Raw genomic sequence first — 26798 nt, forward strand, 5'->3', positions numbered from 1 at the left:
CTGCATTTCCAAGGTAACTCAGGACAGGAACACATGACTGATACAAACATGGTTTTTATTTAAAAAAAAATTATAAAAATGTGTTTGAATAAGGCTCTTCCCACCACTGCATGATTAAAAGGAAATCAGAGGTGCTTTGATTTCTTCCATACGTAGATCATGATAAAATATCCACTGACATTTTTGGCGGGCATACTAACCCAGATTTTCCTTCTTTCTTTAAGAAGACAGTCTGAATTTAGGTAAATACTGAAAAAAATTATTTACTTCTGTCAGAGTTCATCTTTGGCCTGCAGTCAAAAAAGAAGAAACATGTTTCAGTTAACTGGAAGCCTATTTTTCACTGTCTAGTCCTCTAGTCCTGCAAATACATCAAGAAGTGTTTCTAAGTTCGATAGGTGTTAATGGCCTGGCCTGATAACTGATACTGTGGGACACTAAGCAGCCCTGCTCCAGCAGGGCTCAGCAGGAACTGAAGACACTCAGCACTTTACATTTAACCCTGCATGGACTGTACCTTTTTTCGGTGGCAAGTGCATGGGAAAAGGTCATCATCAGGCTGCTGCACCTTCTCCATCCCATCTCTGATTTTTGGTTCACTCACTTGCAAGCTGGCATATTCCTAATTTTAAAAAAAGGAAGGTATCATTAATCCATACATTTTTTAGTTGGTACATGTAGTTGCCAATATTGTACCAAATCAGCTGAGCAGTTCTGTATGAACTCTGGGGCTACACAATCTGTTCCTGCAGATTGTCACAGGCAGGGTGAGGGAACACTCAGCTGCAGATGGGAGCCCCTTCGGGTGCCTCCCTGGAGTTCAGTATCTTGGTGCTAATGCACAGATATTTTCAGCTGTGGTTCACAGGGTGTGCGTCTGATGTGGAATTCTTTGATCATTGTGGGCTACATATTCTGGCAGATTAGATCAAGATTTATGGGATCCCACTGCCTCTCAAACAGCCAGCATAGTCTTAAGGGGTTTCATAGCATATAATTGAATACAATGTTCATAAAAACCAAATGAAGATTTTAATTGCTGCTGCTTGCTTCATGGCTTCAAGTACCAGACTGGCCAATTTCCAGCAGCTCTGTTGCTCTAAATTCTTGCTGTGTGATTTCTATTTCTATGCTGGTAGCCATTAAAAATATACTGACCTGGAAAAGTTTGAAATAGTAACAAAAAATGTGGTCTCCCATGAGATTGTTTCTTGCAAATTCTTGTCCAGATTTTGCAATATTTTTTGCCTGTCAAAGAAAATGAAAGTTTGGTTTATTTTTTTTATTGCCCAGAACTAGTATTTATTTCAGGGTGCTACTGTTGGTTCCCAAGTTACAAATGAAGTTGACACTTCAGGATAACTCAAGTAAAACATTCTTTTTAAAAGTTAAGGCATTATTAGGAATATACTTTTTTTTCCCTGAAGTTCAATTTGATTTCAAATTAAGGACAATATTATGCATTTTTGAGTGTTTTTCTTCTTTGTAGAGTTGATGAAATAAATTTCAAGCTCTCCTAGTATTTTTTTGCTTTGTTTTAAAGAAATTCAATTTCTGTTCTCTTCTAGAAACATTACTGCATATTTCTAAATGTGTATTTTACCTCTTCATCATGATCTTTTGCCCACTGTAGTTTTTCTAGCAGATCACTCAGGTCACTTTTAAATGGAATGTAGTGTTTCCATGGCTGCAGCTCATTATAAAAGTGCTCATAGTAGATGGAGTCTTGCTTTAGCACCACACTGTTTCCTGCTAGTAGATAAGGCAATCTGTATGCTGCCACTGTGCCGTCAATATTAATTTGATATTTATACTGGAAAGAAAAGGACCAGAAGTTAGTAAAAACCACAAGATCCCTGGCTTGGTTAGGTTATATTCTGAGGGCACTGGTGTTACTGACTTGCCAATATTGAGACAGGTAGGACTCGCTAGGCAAGCATCAATGTCTAAGAAGCTTTTATTATCTAGTTTGGAATTCATCACAGTGCAGGGTACACAGAGCTTCATCAATTAAGTTCTCCAGGAATTCTTAGGTGCTCATCCTCGGATGTGAGGGTAGATGTGCCACTTCATCCACAGATTTTCCCACTATGTTAGTTATGTTAGTAGTCCTGATCGCTGAATCAGGAAAAAGAAATAAAAAGGAACTTGAAGTTATGTAGATTACACGAGGTTCTACAGAACCTTTAGATGTAAATCAGACATTACTATCCTGAGGGTAAGAGCTACATAGCAGTTAATCCCACTGGAGGGATGTCTAGTCATGCCTGTTACTGGTAGTGTCCTGAATAACTAACAATCCCTTTATTTTCAATAATACATACTAAGTTATTTCATAATGGGAAACAGTGAGAACTGAGTTCTATGAAAAATAATTAGTGGCTTACCTTAAAAAAATCAAAAAACGAAATGTGCTTAACAATAGGGCCATAGAGGCTCTCATCATGTTTAAAGAAAAAAAAGTTTGTGAAAGCAGCATCTATGATCTCTGGATATTTCCTGCTGAGTTTTACAAGCTCAAGCCTCTCTTTGCGGCTGTCACGTCCTCTCCAGAAGGCTGTGGTGTTCTTGTCTTCCCACGATGGGCCAGTGTTTGCTTGGACTGACATCATATCCAGGCTGACTCTGCAGCAGAAAGAAGTGGTTTAATAGTGAAGCCTACTGGAAACTTTTTAAAGTGCAGTTACTTAAAAGAGTTCACAGTACCCACAGACAGAGAGCAAAGATGAAGGCAAGTCATGAGCACACCATGATGTGTTACTGTATCAGTCATTTGCAGCAACAGAAACAGATAATCAATGTTAAGTTCACGGGTGTGTGGCATGACAGCATCCTTCAACATCAACATTCATGGCATGTGGAAACAATACCACGGAAAAAAATAGGTAAAAGTGGATACAGTTGCCAGAGAAGGTGATACAAGGTACTGTAACTTGCTTAGTAAAATATATTGCACATCCTTAAAAATGTTAAGAAATTCAACACAGAAACTGGGAGGGCAAGGGATAGCAAATTAGAAAAACTTTTCACAAAAAAAAAAGGAACCTGAACTAAATGCAGTGAAATGTTAAGTTCAAGATGGATTTCAAAGATTTCTCAGAAGCAAGCTGTATTGGTAGTGTTTCAAGACAGAAAAGAGCTGTCTTGTTGCTAAAGCTAGTTATGGTCAGTAATCAAAGTGGGAGATGGTAGCTCCTAGTTTGAAAATTCCCAATAACTATGTTGCGATTTGAAAGGTACGCAAAAAACAAATTCCAACAAAATCAGGAAAGAAAGATGCCTGGCCAGTTGTCAACAAGTTCATGGGGGGAGAAACAAAGCAAACAAATCAAATGCCCAGCCTTGAAACACTCTCAAGTGCTGTTTTTAGTGATTTGACCATTTAGATAAATTTAGATTTTTGAAATGAAACAGTGAAGTACAATAATATATTGATTACGCAGTCACTGCCTACCTGGGTTGCCAGTCTCTCGATGAGTAAATGAAAATAGTTAATATACTGTTACCATACAGGTCTCTATGTATGGAAGATCATTCATTGTGAATTTTGTGAAAAGTTTAAGCCATTTCTTACCGTCCCATCGTCTCCAAAACGGAGTCTGTTAAGTCGTATGTTGGCATGACAATGTCTTTTGACTCACTGGAACCACACCACGAGAAGATTGGGTGCAAGTTCTGTGGGGGCTTCCTTTTCTCCAGAGGCCAGTCCCCCAAATTAACAAAAAATTCTACATCTGGCATTTTCACCTAAAGAGAAGCAAAGTAGGCACAAATCTAGTTTAGCACAAACAGTATTCTGCTGGCATCTTGCATTTTGAAAACAACCTCACTAAGAGGAAAAATTGCCAGGTATCTAATATACTTAAAGTACCTGTAATAAATCATGGACATTTAGAAACCTGTTAGAAGTACTGAGACCACAGAGTAAAGCCTACAAAATAGTATTTAAAAAAAAATTTGCAAAGTCACATAAGGCATAGGAGCCCCCTTTTTAGAGGATGGTTTCCTGTTATACTTTACATGATTGGCTACACAATCTTTTGATCAGGCTAGCACTGGTACCTAGTCAGCAATTGTATAGTTCCAGGGTAAGCTGGATCATCTTGTTACTGTATGGAAAACTGATGCTGGCTGGTAAATCAGTTTTCTGTCACATCAGTGATCTAATTCACCCTGCATCTGCAGGATGCCTAAATCCAACAGAAGAGAAGAAACAAAAATAAACAGCCATGATGGGAAGAACAATTTAGTCAGTGTTTTGGTTAATTATTAAGCATAACATCATCACTTAGTTAAAATATTTGGTAGCATGGAACCATACCTGAAATCACTGTCACAGCCAAAAGGCAAGAAAAATACTGTTGATGGCCAGGAAGCAGGACAGAGGGCGTAATTTTGCTGTTTTACGAAACTGTGATGCACCCCTGTATTGATTTTGGTTTGGGTATTTTCGAGTGAAGTAAGAAAAGGTAGAAAGAAAGGCAGCTTTGTAGTTTTCCAAAGAAAGGACCAGCTGCCTTGTGAGGAATCACTGAAAATGGTGGGACAGTTCAGTTTGAAGAGCAAAAGGCAAAACATGACAAATGGCTGTGTTTTACAGAACCCTGAAGGCACATATAAGGTCAGTGCAGAACTAATGTCATCTCTCAGTTCACTCTCTTCCCTCTCAGTTGTCTCTTTCAAAACAAAATAAATTAATAATTTGCCAAATATCAAACACCTCCAAATGGTGGAATATACTCTATTCCTTTCAAAGGGTGTTTGCTATGCAGGCTAATGCTCAGCACTGAACTTCATTACTATGGCGCCATCTAAAGGTTGTAATGGGCATAAACCCTACAAATTGAATTTTCTACACATCCTCAGCAGCAGAATCCATCAGCAGCCTGAATCTTCTCCAACCAACTATCTACTGTCACTCAGTGACACTATCCTAATCAAAATTCTTATTCAATGGTATTTAATGGGAATGAGATAAACTGTGTTTTCTAGATACGTAAACAGTTGCTGGTTTTGGAGTTAGCAATCCTTTTTCAACTTTTAGTCTGAAGTCCTCAGATGCAATTTAACTCCATTATTTCTTATCCAACACTATGGACACCAAGAACCGTTTACTTCCATCTTCCAGGGAACAATCTTTTAGGTAATTGTAGTCTACATCCATGTCTTCCCTTAGACATCATGTCCTCTTATAAATAGTGTTAGGTGAAACAATCACCAGTTAAATTAACGTGCATTTGTACATTTTGTCATTTTCCCAGTCTTCCTGTGCACTGTTAGTTCAGCAACGTTATCAACAGAGCAATCCTTAAAGCATGACACCCAAAGGCAGCCAGAGTAGCATAACTGATCCATTACTAATTCTGAGGACACTGGAAAGGCTACTTGATATTTCTTTAATGTGTTATGTAAACTTGTGTTCAGCTTTTTGCAGCAATGTACCTGCAGAGACAGAATTTTCTGTTAGATGCTACAGGATGATTGATTTATTTATTCTACAGGGAAAAAAACCCTCAAACCAACACACCCTGTCCTGGCTTATCAAACTCATCTGCTTATTCAATTAACTTTTGTGATACTACATCAGATGGCATTCTAGAACATGACAGCTTCAAACAAGGAAAATCCATGACCTTTCCATAATTAATCAATGAGCAAGAGTTTTTTAACAGAAACAGCAACAAATACGCTGATGTGTATTTAAGGCCAGGCTTCTATAAATTAGTACTTGCAGAGTAAGTGGCTGTACAGATGTACTCACTTTTCTGGTCAAAGAAAGCAGTATGGCATCCATGAAAATTCTGAAGCCAACATGTTCCCCATATGTCTTTATATAAACCTGAAAATAAACAAAGGTTTTACTGGGTGATTTCATTTCAGAGAATGGCTGGCACAATTCAGAGCTCTTTTAATCACATAGTAACTACTCAGACAGACTATATGGCTGTATAGATTTATGAATCAGCTGGGAAGCAACAGAAATCTCATCACAGAAAAGTGATGAAAAAAATTATAAGCTTTGCTTGCTTTTGCAGATGTTTGAGGTCTGTTTCATGAAAGCAGAAACTGCTGCCTGTCTCTGTGGTGTTCCATTCTTCTAATTTCCATATAAAACTCCACTGAAATAAGTACAGTGTATACAATTCTCTGTTACAAAGAATTGTAGCTCTGATGCTCAGTTCAGCTAAAAGTGGTATCTCAGAATTATGCATGATGTAATTTATCGATGTACTTCAAATTAGATGATTGTGACACCTCACAGCAGCATTGCTCAGAGAATAGGAAACTGAATTTAGGAGACTTGGGTGTGTGCCCAGTACTCACACTGATTGCCTGGAAAGTAATTTGCCTTCACTGTGTTTCAGCTGTAACATGGACAAAAAAGCACTTACAAAGTAGGACTGACATTGCTGAGCTCATACACAAACTGCAAAGTATTCAAGGACAGAGAAGCAAGCAAAGTCTTGTTCTTAAAGAATATACTACAAGAAGCTTTTACAACTCAGATCAACCAAACTGCCCATGGCTTGCCACCAAATTTCCATTTGGACTTCAGATCAACCAGATTCCATACCTCATTGTTTTTGATGGTGTAGTGACACAAACTCTGTCTTTGTCCAAACCTCTGTGGAATTTCTTTTGCAATCTTATCTGGGTCAACAGTGGGAAAATTTGCTAAGTCTCTCTGAATCTGTGGAATGGTTTGAGGACAGTTCATCTCTTCCAGCCATGCACTGCTATCCTCCTGAGGGCAGTCACAGTTTTCATGGTAAACAGGTCCTATTGGGAACAAAATTATTATTTTAATTTTAATAAGTCATAATATTGAGCTGTTGAGATCACAGAACAGGGTCAAGCACTGAACATTCATTGCTTAGGGCCAAAACTTCAGCAACTCAAAAATGGATATGTCTGAATTTTTTTTTAACTCTAATGGAGTCATGTCAACCTATATCAGCTTATGTGTGAGCCTTCTACCTGTATTTATCAGGCAACAGCTTCACAGCATTTGCTTCCTTTTATTATTTTGAAAACTATGTGTAGGATGCATATAATGTATCCATAATTTCAATGGGATTTGATAGTCCAGAGAAGTATGAGGTCCCAAAGAATCCTGTGCTTCTAGTAGAAGACATTCTGGGACACACTTTGTCAGCCCTGACAGGAAACCTGTGTGTAGTGGTGCGTCTTACCTTTTAAAATATATGGAGACTTTGCAACATGCTTATCTCCAGTTTTGACTTCTATCCTCAGACTTTTGTAGCTCGCATACATCCTGTACCTCACGAGGAAGGAACCATCTTTCCTGTCCAATACCTGCACACCAACACGAGTGAACTGTTCTTCAGGAGCAGTGATCTTCACCTGGAATGCATTTTCACCTGGTGATGAAGTGAACCTACCCAGAGAATAAGTGGGAGCTTAATACACAAGGAAACATAACAACAGATTTCTTAGTCTGATCCATTCCTTTGCAAGTCAACAGATTTCCAGTAAGCCCTGTTAGCCATGATTTCCTCTGAGCCGTGTTAGGCCTCTAAAAGCACATCTGAATGTTCACTTTTAACAGGTTAATAAGTCTATTATTTTACATTCAGAAGCAAAATGTTTTCAGATTACCTTATTTTCCAGGTATTATTAAAGGAAGTAAAGAACAAAGTTACACCTCTTAATCATTCTAGTAGCTTATATGGGAAAAAAACAGGGAAAAGAAATTATAGAGGGATTATGTAACTCTATGTGTACATGAGATATTTTGGTATAATTAAACATATACCAAAACAGAAAAACCTCTATAAAACCAAATAAAATAATCTGAATAATCATGAAGTTATCACATATCATTGATGTATTAACAAAGTTGGTGCAGTCAAAATGCTGTCAACTTCCTTCCACCTCTCTTCCAGTGACCAGGCTCTTGGGCTGTAACTCCTTACTTCACCTTTCCTAAAACTTGTCCAGTCATACTTGAGACCTGCCAGTTCAATTAAATGCAAGAAATATTTACTATCCCAGTTAAGCTGAATTGGCAGCCTCCATACTGACACAAGCCATGGTGCATCTAATCTGGATGACCTTGATGGAACATTCTGAGCACCTATCTAGGTTGCATGACCAGTTTTCCTAAATAAATGGAAAGCAATGAGTATTCTCTAAAAATCACGGAGTTGTTAGGGTTGGAAAGGACCACCGGAGATCATCTAGTCCAATCCCCCTGCCAAAGCAAGGTCACCCTGCAGCAGGGGACACAGGGACGTGTCCAGGGGGGTTTGCAATGTCTCCAGAGAGAGAGAGACTCCACAGCCTCCCTGGGCAGCCTGTTCCAGTCCTCTGCGACCCCCAGGGAAAGTTTTTCCTCGTGGTGAGGTGAAATTTTCTGTATTTTAGTTTATGGCCATTGCTCCTCGTGCTATTTCATTGCTAAGAAATTTACCTATTGGTCTATGGAGTAATTCCTAAATGATTCAACTGATCTTGTGCCTCGGCACGTAGGAGAAATACTAATGTCCCCAAACAGTGGAAACAAGCAGGATGCCTGAGCCTAACAAATTAAATGTATTAGTCACTGCTAAAGTTTTGACAAAGGAGAATAAATAATGAACTTTTCCCACTGACTAACACGTATGCTTTGCTGCCGAACGTTTCCATCCTCTTATCTCATCCCCTCGCGCCGTTATTTGATACTCCTTGAAAGGATTAATTAGCTCTTGCCAAGTGATACGCAGAGTCACGTAGAGGAAGCTTTTAGCCCGCACCTTCTACGAGGAAATCGCCAGCCTCTCGGTTTGACCGTGCCCAGAATCTCCCCGAAAAGCCGCCGCCGCCCTCACCTCAGCCCTCGGGCGTCCACGGCCTGCACATAGAAGTACCGCGCGGGGAGCGCGGCCGCGGCGCGCAGCCCGGGCCCCCACACGGCGCTGCGCTCCGCGCTCGGCCGCCCGCCCCCGCCCGCGGCCGCCGCCGCCGCGGCTCCCAGGGCGAGGCACAGCGGCCACAGCGCACGCATCGGCAGCGCTGCTGACCCCGAGGGACGAACACCGCCGGCACCGGCCTCCGACCCTCGGCACGCCGCCGGGCAGTCCCGCCCCCGGCGCGGCTCCACGGGGCGGGGCCGCGGCATGGCGGGGCGGCGCTGCCGGGAGGTGCCGGCCCGCTGGGAGGTGCCGGCAGAGCCCCCGGGAGTGACTGGGACCTGGCACATGGAAAGCATTAGGGACAGCTGGCTCTGACGGTCCGCCCCCCGGACATCTCCGAGCCGCTCTTTAACCCCTGCCAGGAGCTGAAGTTCTTCCCCCCAGCCTCCCTTCACTCCGTTCCCAAACTTTAGGGTGGGAAGTGGAGTTTACAATCCGGAAAATGTGTTTTCAAAATCCTCCCCTGAGCAGCTGGAGGTGAAGAGTTTCTTTGAGCTGAGGGTGGCAAAGCCCTGGAACAGGCTGCCCATGGAGGCCGTGGTGGCTTCCTCTCTGCAGACATTCCAAACCCACGGTGTTCCCATGCCACCTGCTCCAGGTGACCCTGCCTTGGCTGGGCCATTGGATTAGATATCTCCCGAGGTCCCTTCCTCCCTTAACGCCTTTGTGACTCTGTGATGTGTGGCTGCTGGTAGTGCAGGTCTGGGATTGTCTGGAGCAGAGGTGAGGGGGCACCTCACCCGCTGCCACCGGGGCAATCGCACAACGCAGCCGTGATTCCATGGTGATTCCATGGCCCTTTGTCAAATAATCCAGCCTCCAACTGCAGAGAGCTGGTCCCAAACACTAATGCTGCTCTTAACTACATGCAGAATCATTTAGGTTGGAAAAGACCTCTAAGATACTTTCAACTTGGCTCCTGACTGCTTCTCTCTTGTTAAGGCAAACAATAAAGAAAACTGAAATTCATCATCAAGGACTCAGGAATTTCAAAAAGATTTTGTATTTTACATTTTGAAATATTGCAAATATGCTTAGAGAAAAGCACACAAAAAGCACTTGTTTGAAGAAAATTTCAAGCTGAGAAATGACAACTTGGGTTGATGAAGAGAGTCTTTTCTATCCAACAATGTCATTACAAAATGCCTTAAATATTACCAAGCTCCAGCTTTTAAAAACATAGTTTTTCAGGACATTCAGCAGTTAGAAGACTTACAATTTCCAGTCAAAAAATTCACACAGACTCTGTTGTATATCCATGACTCTTTAGCTCCTCTCCTTTCCCTGTCTTTACTCTCCTGATGTGTTTTACAGGCAGAAATCACACTCCTCATATTTTGCTGCATGAGAGAAGCCAGTCTCCTCTAGTGACAGAGAACTTTAAAGATATTTTTAATTAAAAAGAAATTTGATAGCTGTAGAATTCACAGATCATGCTTCCTCCTCTTAGCAGGATGGCACTGACATGTTAAAAAAAGCACAATAGTGTTGAAGTAAAGGTGACACACTTCCACCCTCCTGATGTTCTCTCCTCCAGCTTTTTTTCCTCCACATAAGTGCAGCTCAGGGAATCCATGCAGAGATTTGGCACTATTTGTCAGCACCCAAACAAGTTATAAGATAAATCATGCAACCTAATTTTAGCCTTGGCTGGCAAAGCCAACATCGCTGTTATCCTAATGCCTATAATTTGGCTCAGATAAAGACGCTTTGGAGGCAGAATTATTTAATTATATCAAAGGCTGTTGGCCGACTAAGGCTTAACAGGCTTCCAGCTGGCAAAGGCAAAAGGGATGCTCTCCTTTACAAGGGGCAGGTTGCCTCAGGGTAAGCCACATAAACTATGGAATGTGATCTAGGGCCTCTCATGTCCAGGGGATGACAAACATGGCTGTACCTCAATTGCTCAAGCACTTTGGCAATTCAGCTCTGCCTAACCACTGAGAACCATCAAATAACACTAGCAATTCAGGAGATATTAGATTCTGTTTTGCTTTTCCATTAATTGCAGTACCTCTCACAGAAAGTATTGCTGGGAGTAGAGGCTCTGTGGACTGAGGCACAGTGTCGTAATTGCCAGGAGTGAATCTTCTGTCAGCAGGACATAATATAACTTTTTGATATTTTATTTAAAATTTCATAACGACTTTGTAATAAAATCGATCTGAATATTTAAAAATTAATTAATTTTACATATTTGTGGCAGTAGCAGAACAGCTCCAGTTGCATCTTCAGTGTTGTTCATGCTGACCGCAGTGCAGGATGACAAATATTGTCAGCAGTTCCGGACAGTGTTACCTGAAATAAACTTTCGTTCCTTCACACAGTTTTACAGCAGCATTGTTGCAGATGTTCTTACTACTCTCAGGGAACAAACCCTGGTGCAAATATAAGGTAATCTGGTCCAAGCTCCCTGCCCCGGCAGGGTCAGCCCAGAACACATTGCACAGGATTGCATCCAGACGGCCCTTCAGTATCTCCAGTGAGGGAGACTCCACAGGCTCTCTGGACAATCTGTTCCAATGTTTGCTAGCCTGCAGAGTAAATAAGTTCTTCCTCATATTCAGGTCCAATTTCCTGCGCATCGATCTCTGCCTCTCGTCCTATTGCTCGGCACCACCGAGCAGAACCTGGCTCCATCCTTTTGGCACCTTCCCTTCAATGCTTATAGACATGGATGAGATCCCCTCTCAGCCGTCTCTTCCCGAGGCTGAGCAGGCCCATCTCCCTCTGTTTCTCACCATTCCGCGCTGAGCCCCCACACAGGCGGCGCTTCCCGCCCCCGCCATCCCCGACCCGCTCCTCCCTTCCCTCCCTCCCCCGCCCGCCCGCGGGGCACCAGCGGGCGAGACCATGAGGGCGCAAATGGGGGGGAGGGCGACCGAAGAGGCGCCACTCACGGCGCCGAGGCGCAGTCGCGGCCCAGCCGGGAGGCGCTCGCCACTGCTTCCTCCGAGGCACCGTGAGGGCCCTCAGCGGGAGTGCGGCCGTGGCCGCCGGGCAGCCCCGCGCCTCCCCCCGTCCCCGTGCGGCGGCGGGAGTTGGTGCGGGCCGGCGGCGGAGGAGGCGGGGGGCGGCGGGGGCGCGCAGGTGAGCGCGCGGCTGAGTCTGCTTCCGGCGCGCCCGCGTCCCCGCTCCGCCGCGGCCGGGGAGGCGACGCCGGCGAGCCCCGCTCCGCGCAGGTAACACGGGCCGGGGGCAGCCCCGCCGCCCTCGCTGCCGCTCGCAGGCGCCCAGGAGGGGAGCGAGCCCACGGTCCCGGGGGGCCCCTTCCCCCAGCCCGCGGCTGTGCGCTCCGGAGCCGACTGGCGGCAGCGCGGGGGGAAGGGCGGGTGTTTGGATGTGTCCCTGCGCTCCGCCAGGCGGAACCCGGCCGGCCCCGAGGCGCTCCCGGGGCGCTGCAGGTGCGGGGCAGCGGCCCGGAGCCGGTGTTGCAGGAGGAGGCTGCGGAGCGGAATTCCTGCCTCCCTCGCGCCAGGTTCCCATCTGCGGCGCGTGTCTGCAGACGTGCGAGCTGCTGAGATGACAGATAACACACACGCTGTCAGCTTGCCCTTTAAAAGTGATCGTTTAAAGCAAGCCAGCCAGCCGTCTAAATTTGCTTTTGGTAATTCTTAGCTGCCATAAACAAAACCTGCTTTTCTTTCTCACGTCTTGAAGAATAAGAGGCACGTAAAAATAAAAGGCAACCTTTAACAGCTATAGGAGGAAAGCACTGGAACAGATTGAGGCTGATGTTGTCAATTTACAGTCGATAAGGTTGTAGTTACTGTAGTTGTATGCTTGAACTTCACTTGCAGCAAAAGTTTGCAGGATTCAGCAGAATTAATACCTTAAATTATGACCTTAAATTGCTGTATGATGATTTATTAATTTGTATAAATTATTCTGTATTTCACAGTGTATTGTGACTGTAAGGGATAGAAGAAAGCAACCACAAGCAGGAACATGTAGAAAGCTTTTAATTTTTAAATTTTTTTATTTGTGTGCTGGTTTATAAGTGTAATTATTATGACCTCATCATGATATCACTGCGGTGTATGCTGTTGGCACCTCACAAATGATAAAAAGTGCTGATTGTAGAGTTCTAGAGAGGCTTAGGGAAAGACATCCTGTTGTGTTGTGGTAGCTCAAAGGATATTTCAGCTTTTATTGGCTATGAGTTCAAAGATAAGCTTTGTGTATGTTGTATGCTGAATGAGACACCTGTACTAACTCAGCATTTTTTTTCAGGTACCTCGTTGATACCTTGCAGAGGCAATGGAGGCAATGATGAAAACCCTGTTGTAATTAAAGCATAAAGAAAAAATATTCTTCACTGTGCAATACTCTTAGTATTGTTCAATGCCTACTATTTCAGAAGATGAAAAAGAAAATGGTTCTGGAAATAATGGCAACACTGAAAACAGACCTGGGAAAGAATCCCCAGAAGCTTCTCTTCACGATCCCGTGAAGCCATACTGCATGTCAGACGCCTCCGCTGCATCCTTGGTGTCTAGGGAAGATGGGCATTATCCATGGGGATGTCCTGTGACTCATACAAGGGAGAAGTTTTATACCATCTGCTCAGACTATGCTTTTTTAAACAGAGTCACATCTATTTGTAAAAGTCCAAGTGCTTCAGTTAGTGCCTGCCTATCAAGTAGTGCTGCCTTAAATGTTGGGAATAACACACCTAACTTACTCAGCGTTCAAACTGGTGCTTCAGAGATTATCTACAATGAGGATGCTAACTTGGAAAGCTTGCCTGGCAAACTTGGAAAGCTTCCACTGGCATGGGAAATAGACAAATCTGAGTTCAATGGTGGGAACTCAAATCTGAAGAGCAAAGCAGGTGAGTGAGATGGTGATGTTTTGATGTGAAAGGGAAAGGCTTCGTGTTTCTGGCTTGTTTGTGAAGGGAGCTGGGCATCTCACGTGTCCAGTGAAGAAGTGTTGCACAAGAGCCTGTACTTCATTTCAAGGAGCCTGCTCATCAGGATAGGAGAGAGAAAAGGAGTGAAAATCAAGTGTAACTGCCAGGAGAAGTGGATCCAAAGCAAGGCTGACTTCTGCTTAACTGTGTGGTATTTGGGGTGGTTTCTTCCCCCCTGGCCTTCCCACAGTGTTGTTGGAGTGGGTTTTTTTTCTTTTGTTTTAATAGGAGCTAGTATATTATGCATCTGGATGTATGGCTTCAAAAGAGGACAAAAATATTTCTGCTTTAGCATGTGGCTCAGCTCTCCTTTTTCTACTGTCACAGAGGCATATAAAAAGGAAAAGACTTTGGGTGTATATTATTATTAATGGGTTTGCATATAAGTTTTTGTCCGAAACTGTAGCTGGTTGCAAGGCTGGCATTGAAAAACAAGCATTTAATTATGTTCTGTTCCTACATAGTGTTAGGAGATGGGAGGTCCACGTTGGTCTGAGTCTATTTCTGGGTTGGGTGATTTAATGCATTAGAATAATCAGATTGACTTATCTCTCTAAACAGTTGGGCAGGTCATCATTAATTCTGTTCATGATCTAAACTCCATGTTGTTTACAGAGCTAACGGCAGCTTTACAAACCTGTTGACAATTTAGATTATGTATTTGAGCTTTCTCCTTTCAGTTAATGTTTAGTCCCAGTTTACGCTTACTAGCACAACTGGTGTCTCCTGTATGCTATTACTAAAAGTACTCAAGAAGAAAGCTGCCAATAGCAAACTAGATATTCATTTGATTCTGAAATTTGGTTTGCAGGAAACATGAAGAAACAAGGGACAAAGAAAAAATCCGTGGACAAAAAAAGCAAACAATACAGGGAGTGTCCTCAACGTTCAGCTCTTGAAGACGTGAAGGAGAGAAAAGTGTTGGACCTTCGGAGATGGTATAAATACTTCAAATAGTATTTATGGATTCATTTATGAAGTTAGGAATTTATGAACTACACTAACCATGTAGTTCTTCAGTAAACACTGTTGCTAGTTACCTGATTTCAAACTTCTCAATAATGTCTTTGTAATTTTTTTTTAGTAGAGATGTTAAACATGTACGCACTGTCTCATGCATTCTAGAAGAAAAATTAGCTTCCCTCCCATCTGTTGAAATTCTTAAAACATTTTTCTCTCTAAACATGCCCTTTGCTTTCAGCAAAGGGAAAAACTTTCATGGGGATTCATTGCAAAACAAAATTCAAGTTCAGTAGCATGGTCAGGCAAAAAGCAACCTTAAATGTACCACTGATATGTTTTACTTCTGATGTTATTTGTTATTGGGAAATACTTGATCAGAATCCATCATTTCTATACAACCATTATTGTATTAATATAGCTCACTAATTCAATTAGTTTAATGCATCTGTCTGGTTCTAACTTTGTCTGTGACACCAGAAAGTTGGAGTTAAGCTAGGGAATCTGTGGCCCAGAATGACATTCATTAGTAAATTGGTAGTGGTTTGCCACAAGGGCACGTGTTGGAAGGGACTGGATAAAACCGTTTATTATATTAGTACAGAATCATATTTTCCTACAGGATCATTTGTACAAAACTCCCATGGGGCTGTTAGAAATTTGACTGATTTATATGAAATAGGGTAGTGGCATCTGGCAAATAAATGGATTAACGTATTTCTTAATTTTTGTTTTTAAGGTACAGTTGTTTTGGATTTGTTGCTTTTTTGTTTTAATACAGATGACATAAAAACATTCAATTTAACGTGGCACTTTAGTGATAGAGCACACAAAAAAGTAGTGCAGGTTTGTCATACATGTAAGTCAAGATTGTGTTACTAATGTGTTTGAGGTTTTCTGTTTAAGGTATTGTGTTAGCCGACCTCAATACAAGACTTCCTGTGGAATTTCATCCTTAGTGTCTTGCTGGAATTTCTTATATAGTACACTGGGAGCTGGAAGGTAAGGTCACACATAGACTGCTTTGCTTTGCCTCTAGATTGTCAAAAATACGTTTCTAATTACAACACTTTTGGGTTTTTTTTAAGTTTACCCCCCATCACTCAAGAAGAAGCCTTGCATATACTGGGTTTTCAGCCCCCATTTGAGGAGATTAGGTTTGGTCCCTTCACTGGAAATACAACTCTAATGAGGTACGTTTGGTTCTTTTGATGGAGCTAAGAGATAGAACCTTCAAAAACATGGTACTAGTTCATTTATTTAAAAAAAAAGGGGCTGACATGATAATTCTCTTAAGTTTTAGAGTAATGAAGCATACCTGAGTACTCTGACAATGAAACTTCTCAAAGAGTTGTTTGCACTGGCCATTTTGAATGGTGTTGTTACACAGGTCAGATCAATGTGAAATTCTATTTGGTTTTTGGTTCAGTTTGTGCAATAGTTTTATAATACTCTAATATTAGAGTCTAGTCTCCTGGTTAGGAAACTTTCTCTTTACACTTACTTTCCTGTTTTTCAAAATGCATGTTAAATGCTTGGTAATATCCCTGAAATGACCTGAAAAGACAATTGATACACTATTAGCTTAATGTAATTTAAGAACTGAAAATGAAGTAGTGCTGAATCCTTGCTGCATTGAAGCTGTTCAGGAACAAAAACATGGGGCTGGAGTCACAAAACACTTTGAAATTTTTTATCACTTCTGCTCTGCTGTTTCCTGATATTTAAAGGTTGAACCTAAATTCTTTGTACTTTTTAAAAAATATTAAAGTAATAAGACATTCTAGGATTAAACAGAGCCAAGAAGCATATTGTACTAGAGTGCTGAGCATTTTGACAGGGCTTTGGTGTGTTACATTTTGGTGAGATTAAAAACTTTTGCAGTATTCTTGCTTGCTTCATGAATTGTATTTGATTTAGGTTTTTTTTTTTTTTTTTAGGGCAATATGTAGTATTTGGCAGATCAGGGTTGTGCTGGATTTGAAAATGTGGCAGCAGTCTATTGTTCATCTAGCATACTGGCTAGATCATTGGAAAATGTAATGAAAATTTCCTTACCTGCTTTAGGAAATTCAGATCCAGGATTTGTATCTCTTCAGGAATATGTCAGACTATAGCAGCTTTATGGTAGAGTAACTCTTAGAGATCAAGCTGATATAATATTCTGTCTCTTTGTGTCAACAGTCTGTACAGACAAAAGTTAAACTTAGAATTCTTATTTGATTTCCTCTGAGCATTTTCTGTGCAGCAGAGAAAGTTACCCATGTTTTTTTTTTCTTTTTTTCCCTGCCTTGTCCAATAATTTTGAAGAGCTTAGCAGATTGGGAAACAGAAGGGCTGGGACCCATCCCCATTACCCAACATAGCTTTATGGTTGAGGTGTTATCTTCAAACATGTGAATTTGAATCTTCTAATGTGGAAAAATTGCTGGCCTGTCCTCACTTAGTGCTGCAGTGAGGAGTTGCAGTATGAGGCTCCTGTAATGCTCAGGCTTTGTGAAGTTTAGGTGAGAGAAACCCAACAGGATATACAGAAAGTCTCACTTGGAGGGTCCCTCCTGGTGTCTTAGATTTCATTTATGTACCCTACAAATCACAGTTGAAGTTTGGCACCTCAGGATTTGTGTGTCTTTCTAAAGACTGAATAATTGAACATTAGAGGTGACTGGGCTAAACACAATAGGATCAACATTTCACATCCAGATCTTTGGTTATTATGTATCTGTGTCAAGTCTGGAAAAGCAAAATGAAGGAAAAGGCTGTGTGTATTCCCTGTAGGTTTTGTATTGGGTGTTGTGGTCATCTACAATCTAAATATTAGTGAGGTAGGTACTTAGTAGCACACCAAGACTTTTTTTCCTAAACTGTCAAAGCACAGGAAAAGTATGAGAAATGAAATTGCATTTAATAACTCTTGAGTTGCTACAATCTTTAAGCTTATTGTTTCAGATGGTTTAGGCAGATAAATGATCACTTCCATATCAAGGGATGCTCATATGTTCTGTATAAACCTCATGGGAAGAACAAGACAGCTGGAGAAACTGGTACGTAGCTAATGCTAAAGCATTCATTTCACAGTGTATAAATTGAAAAATCCTGCAGTGTGTACTTTTGACAGGACAAAGTCTGTAAGTAGTACTTCCAGTCCAATATAAGGTATCAAATAGCTCCAAGTTGGCTGATTTTTCTGGTTTTACTTTTTCTCTTATTTAGCTAAAAATTTCATTTATACTTTTCTTATGACAAAATACATTCTGTGCTATGTATTCTGCTGTCACAGAATTGGAATTTTAAGATACCCAGGAAAACAACTGCATTTCCAGTTCTGTGTTGGTGTGTGTGAGGATTTCTTTGCTGCCATCCACTGGGAGAACAAAAACAATTTGTTCTTACTAAATGCTTTATGCTTTAAAAAACCCAGTTTTAAAGGTAATGAACTGTTCTGCCTGGCTGTAGCTAACATCTCTCTCTAAAGTTAGGTGATTATTCTCAATTAGCTTATGAAGCTGCATTTTTGTCCACTTTTTAGATGTGCTGTTTAAAAAATTTTACTTTCATGTGCCATTTACTAGCCTTTGGTATAACCTGGGTAATTACCTCACAACTGAAAGGTTCTTTGAAAGCACAGAATCATGCTGAGAAGTTTAAGATATTATTAAAATGGATTGGTTTTTTTTCTTGACATCCCACTTGAAAATTGTCATGTTTCAGTGCCTCTTCTAGTCTTCTCCTGAAACTGAGCACTGTGGTCACATTATAAACCATTGCATGCCTCTGTGTGTTCCTGAGACTAGGAAGCTGCAAGAGGCTCATGATACCAAAATGTTTGTGTGTTTTCTGTGGTTTCAGTATTATCATCAATGGGTGCCACATCTGACCTAGGGCAGCTGGGACTGCATTCTGTTGCAGTGTGTATTTCTTGGGTTAAGAGATACTTCTGATTCTTTTTTAAGTTTGATTTTGATCTAAACATAAAGCATAAATTATATTGCCTTTCCCTGGTACAGAATGTGCAGCAGATAGTGTTTAATTTCCTGCCTGATACAAAAAAGTAATAAGTTTGAAATCGTAGTGTATTTTGTGCGTGCTTGTCAGGTCATGTCCTCCCACTTAAAAAGCAGTATAACTACTTTGTTGTCAAATAGGTGTTTTTTGTCTGCTGACTGTGTTACACAGGACCCAAAGCCTGGCCTGTAACCTGATCTTTCTGTGTAGCTGCAGGGGCCCTAGCCAAGCTAACCCGTGGACTGAAGGATGAATCAATGGCCTACATCTACCATTGCCAAAATCATTATTTTTGCCCAATTGGATTTGAAGCAACCCCAGTAAAAGCTAGTAAAGCCTATAGGTAAGATACTGTGTTTATGCTTATTTTAGTGGAAGAAACATACAGAAAAAAATTACTGCAAATTGATACAATTTTTCTCCATAAATAATGGTTCAGTTTGTGTCATATAGGCATCTGTCTGAGCTACAAAAACACTACATTGGGATTTGAAGGGACTGACTTAAAATGTAACATGACTAAACAGACTACATTGAGAGAACTTAAAACAGAAAAGTTTGAGTGGTATTAAGAAATTGGTTTTTTAAGACCTTCTAGCCATGTAGAGAGAAGGTAGTTATTTTATTGAAGGATAAGTGAAGGTAACTAATCTGAAAAATAAAAACATATGGGCTGAAAAAAAGCCAGGTGGGGTTTTTTTATGGCTTACAATAAAAAGCCAGGTAATTTTGGGGAGAGTCTGTTCCTAGAGATTTTGGAAAGGAAAACAAAGAAAGTGTGTGTATGTTGCAATTTTCCTTTATAAACTAGAAGCCAAAAGTCTACAATGATATTAATCCTTCATGAGGTGGATGGGATGAAATTTACATTTAGAAACCAGTGCTTGAGTATGGCAATAGCAGGGGTTGTGTAGATATCACAGGTTACATAGTTTTGTTGCATTAATACTGACTAATAAAGGTGATGGCAAACTCCAGCTACTGGCATGTAAGGCACAGAAAAGTAAAGATGTGTGAAGAATTTGTTACCAGGAATTGGGAGGGAATGGGGGAAGAAAAGCTAGAAGAGATCTTTGGGCTAAGACATTAGGTTGAGCTTTTTTTAACAATGCTTGAAATGCTGGAGTACATCTAAAAGCTTAATATGAGAGTTATTTTAGAATAAAAATACAGTTTCCTGTATAATAATTTCAGATTTGTCAGAGTGACACTACTAGGATAGTATAACGCAATAGTTGATATAGTTTTCAATTAAATAGGGATTAAAAAAAAAGGTAATAGCATTAATATTCATACAGAATTTGGGGAGAGTCTTGCATTAAATCCACACATTTTAACTTTAAAAATATTAATTCTTGAGATATGTATTAGCTTTTGCAAGGCATTTACCTTGCTGCTTGCTGTAGTGCTATGTGTTGTAGAGCACTCTGTGCACTCTCTTGAGGAGAGTAGTTTGTTTTACTCATTCACTGAGTCACATTAAGCTGTTTTTCCTCTCTCAGAGGGGTTGCAAACATGGTATGTATTAAAGGATTCTGTTGGATTTTCTCTGTGTTCAGCCATTGGTCAGTATTTATTAGTATTATCATAGAGCATAAGTAGTCAATCCCTGAGAAAATTAGCAGATACCAGAATTGGGGAATGTTAAACGATGAAAAATGTAGGTCACTAGTATAAGGTGAACTTCTGCCTATTTGCTTCCTGTGCAGTCTGACTTTGAGGTAGGGTCACATCAAGGAATAGAGAATGCTAGCTCTGCTTTTGGAGTTAAGAATGGTCATTGATTGGGGTGGTAAAGCATGATCATTCAAATCTAATTGGTTCCCAGTGTGAAGATTATCATAGGGTTAATTAAAGATTTTAATATATGAATGAAAGAATACAGTTTTTTATTGAGACTGAGTTCACTGACTTGCCAGGTTTGTGAGAAGAGTATAAAAAATATTGCCAAAGTAGAAGTCCAACATATCAGTCTACTTGAGTTTACCAAAATGTTAATCTCTTGCTTACTCAATCAGTTGGGAAGAATCTGCACTAGAAGACCAAAGTAAAAACAAAAGTTTACTAGATCAAAAATACAGTCTGAAAAATAATATGGTCCAGTGTGTGGAAACATAACATGCCTTTTAACTAATTTAAATTTATGTTGTTTAGTAATGAGCCATTTACCCATGGCTGAAATGGATTCTTAGTCACTAGTGATGTTATTTTTAAGTTGACATCAGCTTTCTTTCTTAACAATAGTTCTCTTCTAACAATGTAGCATGAAATAAGTTCAAGAAGCTTTTATAGCCTTACTTTAGGCTGGAGGTCAGACCAGATGAGCATCCTGTTTTCTTTGAATTTTCTGATCCTACTGAGGAAAAAAATAAGTTTTGTTTTCAGTAGGACTACCAATAGATTCTGGAGCAGTTCTTATCTGTTTATCTGTTTTTGCACTTACAAAGTAAAGTTTTTATTTAAAAACCCAGCTGAAGTTTTTATTTAAAAACCCAGCTATTTTAGGTCCCAAAAGAAGTGGGTGGATAGGTTGCTAGGCTGAGCTTAGAGACAGTTCTTAGGTCACCCACAGACTTCCTGTATGATCTTAGGTTGCTGGATTTGGACTCGGGAGACCTGGGTTCGGTTCCCAGTTCAACCACAGACTTCCAGTGTGACTTTAGGTAAGTCCATCAATCTATCCTGTATCTTGGTTTCCCATCTTTGCACTGATGGAATACATTGTTATTTTACAGGGAATTTTTTGAAAGTAAACAAATTGTTCCAAGCAGTAAGGCCATATGCTGTCTAATACCCCAGGCAGAAAAATGCCAGGTTTTGTCACTGTTGAAACTGATGTAGTTTTTCATGAAATAATTATACACAGGAAGTCACAGAGCAGTCCTGTGTGTCTCATCAGTTTTGCCCTAATACCTGTCAGAAATTTTCCTTGACAAGGTTACTGCAAGCTTTGAGCTTCTTGGAAGTTGATTGCAAAGTAGTATTAGTTCAAAGGTTTGGATTTCAGTATCTGGTATTGAATGTTTGGAAGGAAGAGTTTGAAGTTGCCAGTTTTGTTCTTACAGATTACCCTACAGCTCTTAGTAACAACTGTCTTAGTAACAACTGTCAGCCAAGGTATAGTTTAAAAATAGTGGAAAGGACTCTTTCATGTTAGACATCACGGATAGGGAGGAAGCTGTTTGTACCACATTTGTGGCTTTCCACAACTCTTATTTCTGTTGTTTCCTATATATTTATATTTACATCATGTACCAGACTGTCATTCATCCAAATAAAACTGCTTTTAGTGAAAAATCTGTCTTCCTCTCAAATAACATGCAGTAGCATCCCAAGATTTGCTTTCAGGCCTTGTGAAACAAAAGGTTCCCTGTACGCACTTGTGAGCACTACAGCACAGGAGCTGGTTTTTAGTTTGACTGAGGAAACAATTTTAAATGTTGTAGAAATTCCTAAAAAGAACAAGAGACTGTCAATATCTTTTTCTTTTTAGTATGCACAATAAATCTCACTAGGATTGTATCTTCTATTGAACAGAGGTCGTGTCTTGCAGCAAGAAGTAGAATATTGGATCTTAATTGGAGAGCCCAGCAGAAAGCATCCAACAATACATTGTAAAAGGTATGTTACTTGGTAAGAATGTAAAAGAATGTTTTCTCTCAAAACAGTTTGTGGTTCCCAGAGTCACTGAGTGACTTTTTAGTTCTTTTGAATGAATATATACATGTGTATATATATGTATCTAATAGAAACAGATGCTGCTTTAGGGAGAAGCTTTGTGTTTTGACTTCAAGGCTGGCTCTGCAGTTTTATATCACCTGTCAGAACATATGTGGGCTGCTGAGAGCCCACATCTCTTGTTTGAGTGTGACACAGCTCATAGTAGTCAGGAAGAAAGGGCAGTTTCAGCTGTCATCATGCCAGTTGTGACTTACAGACTGCATGGCCCTTGGAGGAGTTTGCACTGGAGCTGAGGACATCCACAGGCTGTGTCTGGGATGTGCACAGAATATTCTGCTGCTGCTGAGATTGTGCACAGGATATTCTCCTTACTCAGAAGCAGGTGCAGCCTGTACTCTGTTGTGTTATTTGCTTATCTGTGCATTCAAACAGTGCATTTAAGATGAGGTTTGACTCAAACAAAGTTGGTGTCTAAACTGGATGTATAGACTAGGAGAACTAGGGGGTGCTGTGTAGAAATATCATGGATTGGTTATATTTAATTTTTTTTTTGTCAGTGATGTGACCTGGTCAATAACTGCAAATACCTGGCTATTTTGGACTATGAGATTAAGTGCAACAAAATTGAAATCACAGTATGCATATGATTACTGAGAAATGGCATATTGTAGGTCCCAAGGATAGAACTTTGTCATGTGGTATATTAGCTACAAGTGGCACAGGAAGAAGTTTCAGAATATATAATAAAACCATTCTAATACTAATTTTGATTGTGGAGACATTCTTCCTCCTGTTGCATTCCCACTGAGAGCTGGCAGAATGCTGTGTGCTTAAGGAAAGGGGGCAAAGGTTGGAGTAGAAATGTATTTTCTCAACTTGGAGGATGGTGTTAGAAAGAAACAGGTAGTTAGACATTGATAGAAATGAAAAGGTGATGTAGGTTTAAAGAGGTCTGCAATGTGAAAGTATTTGTTTCAGTTGGGCTGGAAGGAATTATGAATCTTTGAAAAGCTGAGTGAATGGGAAGTGATTGAATTGAAAGTTTAGAATTAAATAAAGTGTAGGAATGAGTTATGATGAGAGCTGTCTGGTAAAAGTGCATTTAGTGTGCAAAAGAAACCAAGGAACTGAGCAAAATAATACAAAAGGGTAGGAGAGGTTTAAATTTCAAAAAGGCTAATGTTTCTCCTTGCCTAAACCACGCTTTGCTTCTTTCTTTTCCAAACTGATGAATTGCTAAGTGTAAGGAATGTAACTGTGACTCATGGTGCTCTTATTCATTTTGGAAGGTGTTTCTCAAGAGCAGGAATAATCACTGTGAATGCTTTGATTAAAAGTGACATTTTTACATCTAGTTTGATGTCTTTAATATTGAGGCTTTTGTAACTTTACACATTCATTTATCTTTAAATCACTGATAAGACTAAAGCTACAGGTCTGTATTTGTGTCTATGTGTATATGAGTCTTCGTGCTGCTGAAGTTTCATAAATATCACCTGAGTAGTAATGATTTTATTCTGTAGGTGGACAGATATTGTCACTGACCTAAACACTCAAAATCCAGAATATCTAGATATTCGACACCTAGAGAGAGGATTGCAACATCGAAAAACAAAGAAGGTAAGGTAAACTAGGATGGGAGGAAACTCATGGCAGGTTTTTGCAAACTTGCTCATACTTCAGAAGTGTAAGATAACCTCACTAAAGGAATTTGTTCTGTTATGAACTGTTGCTGAAGACAAAAGTATAATGTGGGTTCTTGCATACCAAAGTCATTTAGATTTACTCACTGGATGAGATCTAAAACATCAGTAGCTTAGTATATGCCAGGATGGACCAGGATATCTTTGTATACAGAATGTATTTGGTCAGAATATTTAACTTTGTTGGTTTAAAATGTAGCTGCAGCAAGTATAGGGATGTTCTGCAGACAAATTGCATAACCTTTGGGGTGTGACCCTCCAATGACATTTAAGTGGGAAAGAAAGTACAATTGAGTAGGATCAGGCATAAGTGAATGTGTGTCTCCCTTGAGTTACTGTCAATGCATGTGGCTTTCTTTCCTATAGATAGGGCTTGTATCTCATGGGTGGAGGATGTTGTGATCTGCAGACTGAAACTCTGTGAGAAATAATAGACTGTAGAGATTATTTCAGATGTGAAGACCCTGTGGAAGACTCTGTCAGCAAGATCAGAATGGTCCAGAACAGCTAATTGCTGAGAAGATAGCTAGAAAGTAAAAAAAGACTAGCAGAAGATGAGTGATACTGGCCCATGAAGGATATAATGGATAGCTTAAAAGGATTAAAAAGATTAATAAGAAAGTAGTAATTGAATCTGGGAAATAATCAGAACTGTTTGATGCAAGTTGTGTATTTCTGTATATGATTTTGTGGTGTTTTGTTGTTTGTTGTTTTTTATTCTTTTTCCTGGTTTGTGTGTTGTGGCACTTCTTGTTTGCTTTCTTTTTGAAAGTATCATGTTACTTGCCAAAATATTGATATCAAGTATCTATGTATGTTAGAAATGTGCCTGTGGTGTGCATTTAACAAAGAACCTTTTTTTCTTTGATTAGGTTGGAGGAAATCTTCATTGCATCATTGCCTTTCAGAGACTTAACTGGCAAAGATTTGGTCCTTGGAATTTTCCATTTGGGAACGTTAGACAGAATAAACAGTCCCAAACACAAGGGCAAGGAATTTCCAAATCTGAGAGTGAAGACAATATATCTAAGAAACAACATGGGCGACTGGGTCGATCTTTCAGTGCTAGCTTTCATCAAGAATCTGTGTGGAAGAAATCTAATCTTCGGGAGAGGAGGAACAGTGGGTATCAGAGTTACAATGATTATGATGGAAATGATTAAAATTAACTTTAGATGATAGAGTTGATATATTAAAGTTAGTTTTAATCAAAACATATTAGGGATTTATTAGTCCTAGAACACATAAGAATAGAAATTATGGTATAAGATACAGCTTCATAATTATTAAATAAATATGTTGATATGGTTGCAATAGATGAGATCTGATGTATAAAGTGACAGATAAGCACAGATTGTTGTAATTTTGCAATCAAAGGTGAATATGATAGCAAAATCAATCATTTCTTTTGAAATAATTGTACTATGTCCTGATCTGTGAAAACAAAAGAGCAGGTTGAAATCAGTCAGTGTAATAAACAGACTTCGTTGAATATATTTATTGTTCAAAAGCATGAAAAATTATGGTATTATAAAAAAGGGTTATTCTGCAAATGGTGTAAGGATAAAAGTAAGCATTGCCTTTGTTTTTAGCACTTCATTTTAGTAAGGCTGCCCATATCCATTGCAAATGAAACAAAAGATCACATAGGTTAGAAAACCTTGTTGGATTTACAAAGAGAATGTACGTTCTCCATTTAATTCCCATTTGACTTTTGTCAGTCAGATAATCATATCTTGTCAAGCAGGTCATAGTTCCTTTTCCCTTATCTGGTTGCCTGTTTTTGACTCTGAGGAATCACCTGTTCGAGGATGGAACTTCTCTATTACTTTTGCTCTGTGGGTAAAGTGGCTGAATTCTTACCCTGGAGCCTCCTGAGAGCACGGACTCACTTAACACAAGCTTATGAAATTAAGTATTAAAAGCTGCATTTACCATTAGCCAAATGAGCTAGCTGAACACTGGGTTCTGTTGGCAGTTCTTTTCCCTGTTCAGTTTAAATCTCTGTCCTTTGTCTGCTGCTTTTTTCATTTTGTGTGAAGGGGATGCAAGTGCTGAAAATTGCTGGCAGCCCCGATGATATACCTCTCAGCCAGCACACAATTCAAGCTTTTTCAGGTGTCCCTGGTGAATTCTTTTTTTTCCTTTTTCTTTTTCTCTTTGCTTGATAAATCCAGTTGTTTGCCCAAACACATCTCAACAGTTGTATTGTTCTGTGTACAAATGTTCATACCTGCTCAAGGATTAATTTTTTGACATAAAAAGATTTGTCATGGAATGCAGGGGTTTTGTAGGTTGCTGCTTTTGTTAACCAAAAATGGGAGACTTTTAGACTTTTGTTCATTCAATAAAAATTGTTTTCTATCTTGTTGTTTGCTTTTCATTTGTCTTGGAAATGATGGCCCTGCATTTAGTGAAGGTCTTCAGCAAAGTAGGTATGCGACAGATCAGAGTTGCAACTAATGCTTAGCAAAGTAGGTAAGATCCCTTGGGTCATAAAAAATGGTGCTTGGTGCAGCCACTGTGACTTCTGCTATTTAATTTCTCAAAGCCTGCAGCCTCATGACTAAACAAAATATATAGGTTTTGAAATTTTATTTTCCGGATGAGCTATTTTCA

At 40.0% G+C, this 26798-nt stretch overlaps 2 protein-coding genes across 7 annotated transcripts; one reads left to right on the top strand and one right to left on the bottom strand.

Moving 5' to 3' along the window:
* Nucleotides 1–169: 169 nt before the first annotated feature.
* Nucleotides 170–9007, bottom strand: POGLUT2 (protein O-glucosyltransferase 2). Of its 4 annotated transcripts, none has more exons than XM_054271596.1 (10): nt 8832–9007; nt 7194–7399; nt 6575–6780; nt 5762–5839; nt 3575–3747; nt 2388–2625; nt 1604–1813; nt 1159–1248; nt 518–622; nt 170–290 (listed from the first exon to the last, which is right to left on the bottom strand). In XM_054271596.1, the coding sequence occupies exons 1-10, from the start codon at nt 9005–9007 to the stop codon at nt 273–275; spliced, it is 1500 nt and encodes a 499-aa protein (XP_054127571.1). In that variant the 3' UTR covers nt 170–272. The 4 variants fall into 4 exon arrangements, with proteins under 4 accessions (XP_054127571.1, XP_054127573.1, XP_054127572.1 ...); XM_054271598.1 differs by having other exon boundaries at nt 7194–7365; nt 8832–8900; XM_054271597.1 differs by lacking the exon at nt 8832–9007 and adding an exon at nt 8757–8774 and having other exon boundaries at nt 7194–7365.
* Nucleotides 9008–12023: 3016 nt separating this feature from the next.
* BIVM (basic, immunoglobulin-like variable motif containing) lies at nt 12024–26543 on the top strand. 3 transcript variants are annotated; one of them, XM_054272364.1, is made up of 11 exons: nt 12024–12097; nt 13149–13749; nt 14642–14768; nt 15697–15792; nt 15879–15983; nt 17740–17834; nt 19006–19138; nt 21387–21458; nt 22333–22416; nt 24000–24096; nt 25052–26543. In XM_054272364.1, the coding sequence occupies exons 2-11, from the start codon at nt 13260–13262 to the stop codon at nt 25340–25342; spliced, it is 1590 nt and encodes a 529-aa protein (XP_054128339.1). In that variant the 5' UTR covers nt 12024–12097; nt 13149–13259; the 3' UTR covers nt 25343–26543. The 3 variants fall into 3 exon arrangements, with proteins under 3 accessions (XP_054128339.1, XP_054128341.1, XP_054128340.1); XM_054272365.1 differs by lacking the exon at nt 12024–12097 and adding an exon at nt 12507–12522; XM_054272366.1 differs by lacking the exon at nt 21387–21458.
* The last annotated feature ends 255 nt before the right edge of the window (nt 26544–26798 follow it).

The sequence above is a fragment of the Melozone crissalis genome, unplaced genomic scaffold, assembly GCF_028551555.1.
Source record: "Melozone crissalis strain CALT ecotype California unplaced genomic scaffold, PUWL_Pcris_2 ptg000013l_1, whole genome shotgun sequence".
Classification (NCBI taxonomy): Eukaryota; Metazoa; Chordata; class Aves; order Passeriformes; family Passerellidae; genus Melozone; species Melozone crissalis.

Coding starts and splice junctions, on each gene's coding strand:
- POGLUT2 (XM_054271595.1), bottom strand. CDS start 9,007: ATGCGTGCGCTGTGGCCGCTGTGCCTCGCCCTGGGAGCCGCGGCGGCG. Junction 7,400..8,831: donor GTGGACGCCCGAGGGCTGAG/GTGAGGGCGGCG, acceptor TTCTCTGGGTAG/GTTCACTTCATCACCAGGTG. Junction 5,840..6,574: donor ACACCATCAAAAACAATGAG/GTATGGAATCTG, acceptor GTTTATTTTCAG/GTTTATATAAAGACATATGG.
- BIVM (XM_054272364.1), top strand. CDS start 13,260: ATGCCTACTATTTCAGAAGATGAAAAAGAAAATGGTTCTGGAAATAAT. Junction 15,793..15,878: donor AGTACACTGGGAGCTGGAAG/GTAAGGTCACAC, acceptor GTTTTTTTTAAG/TTTACCCCCCATCACTCAAG. Junction 22,417..23,999: donor CCAACAATACATTGTAAAAG/GTATGTTACTTG, acceptor TTTATTCTGTAG/GTGGACAGATATTGTCACTG.